This window comes from Chaetura pelagica, unplaced genomic scaffold (genome assembly GCF_000747805.2).
Source record: "Chaetura pelagica isolate M959 unplaced genomic scaffold, ChaPel_1.0 scaffold466, whole genome shotgun sequence".
Taxonomy (NCBI): Eukaryota; Metazoa; Chordata; class Aves; order Apodiformes; family Apodidae; genus Chaetura; species Chaetura pelagica.
Window position 1 is genome coordinate 34,621 of NW_009953656.1, and position 1,298 is coordinate 35,918.

At 38.5% G+C, this 1,298-nt stretch overlaps 1 protein-coding gene across 1 annotated transcript in view; it reads right to left on the minus strand.

The window, feature by feature from the left end:
* Positions 1–1,298, minus strand: part of COPG2 (coatomer protein complex, subunit gamma 2) — a 26,281-nt gene that overhangs the window by 21,438 nt on the left and 3,545 nt on the right. The window contains exon 4 of the mRNA XM_010000299.1: positions 1,062–1,145. Coding sequence (XP_009998601.1) covers positions 1,062–1,145 — 84 coding nt within the window. The remainder of the gene's footprint in view (positions 1–1,061; positions 1,146–1,298) is intronic.

Genomic DNA, 1,298 nt, shown 5'->3' on the forward strand with positions numbered 1-1,298 from the left:
AAAGAGTAGAGCAGAAAACCATTACACTCAGTGGCAACGATGAACAAACACTTCCTACAGGTTTTAAAAGTGAAAGAAACTTATTTAAATATTCAGCTTTGAAAGTTAAATAGAGCACCACTTGTATACAAAGTTGTAAGCACACAAGTAAAACTATGTTTGATAATTGGTAACAGCCTTACTCCCAGTAACCAAAAAAAACAGGAGATGAATATGAGATTTAACACCATGAAATGTTATAAGAGCTTTAAAACCAATTAAAAGCTTTAAAACAAACTCCCTCTGATCTATGTTATTGTGAAAAATAGGAACATGCAAAGACACTTCAATTCTTTGAAAGCAAATTCCATATTTACATTAAAAAAAATAATTTTGTAAAATAAAGATATGAGAAAGGTCTCAAACACTCTGCACTGCCAAAATTTACACTCCATTTTTCAGCAGCTACACACACAACCTGCCTCAGTCCCCATAAAAACCTGAAGAGCCAGTTCATTGTTAACACAAATTAATGAAACCCATCACATGAAGCACACTCCTCTGAGTTCTTACACTCTCTGTAAAAGAGAGCAAAGAAGGACTTGACATTGGGCACAATCCAGAGCTTCATCCAGCATTTTTAGGATGTTCTCATCCCTTGACTCCATGCTGACTCACGAGTAGAGTGAATTGTTCCAGAGAATTTCACCTACAGGCAACTTTTAAATTCTATTTTGAGTTAAGCAGATGAGGATTATTTGCAAGTGTGACAAAGAGTAACGAAATTAGACTGATTTGTATATTAAGGCTTTGTTCACATTCTCTACAACAGTAATTCCACTTAAAAAAAAACCCCAAAAACCAGCACCAAAACCAACCTGCAGCAGTAACTGTGTTATTACTCAGATATTTGTTTCCAAACCACAAAATTGCCTCCAGTAGGTACCTGTTGTGCAGAGCTTGTTCCCTGAAGAACTTGCCTCACCCTCCTCCCACATCCCAACACCCAACTGGTTTGCAATGACTGCAAATCCAGGCAAAAGCAAGGAGGCAGCAAGTGGTGGCAAACACCAGGTACTCACATCATTAGATTGAAATAATCTGGTCATTGCAAAAAAAGCTTCTGTGGCTTCAGTGGTTCCAAAGTGTTCACCCTGAGAACAGCATAAAAGCAGGGAGAGAAAAAACAGTCATCATCCATTTCTGATCACCCCCTCCCAAAGCTGACAGGGAGAGGTATAAAAGTTCTTCCACAGTTATCAGAAATCAGCCTCAGGAATGTTCATTCTGGCTGGGAAGGAAGGGGAACAGTTACCTGG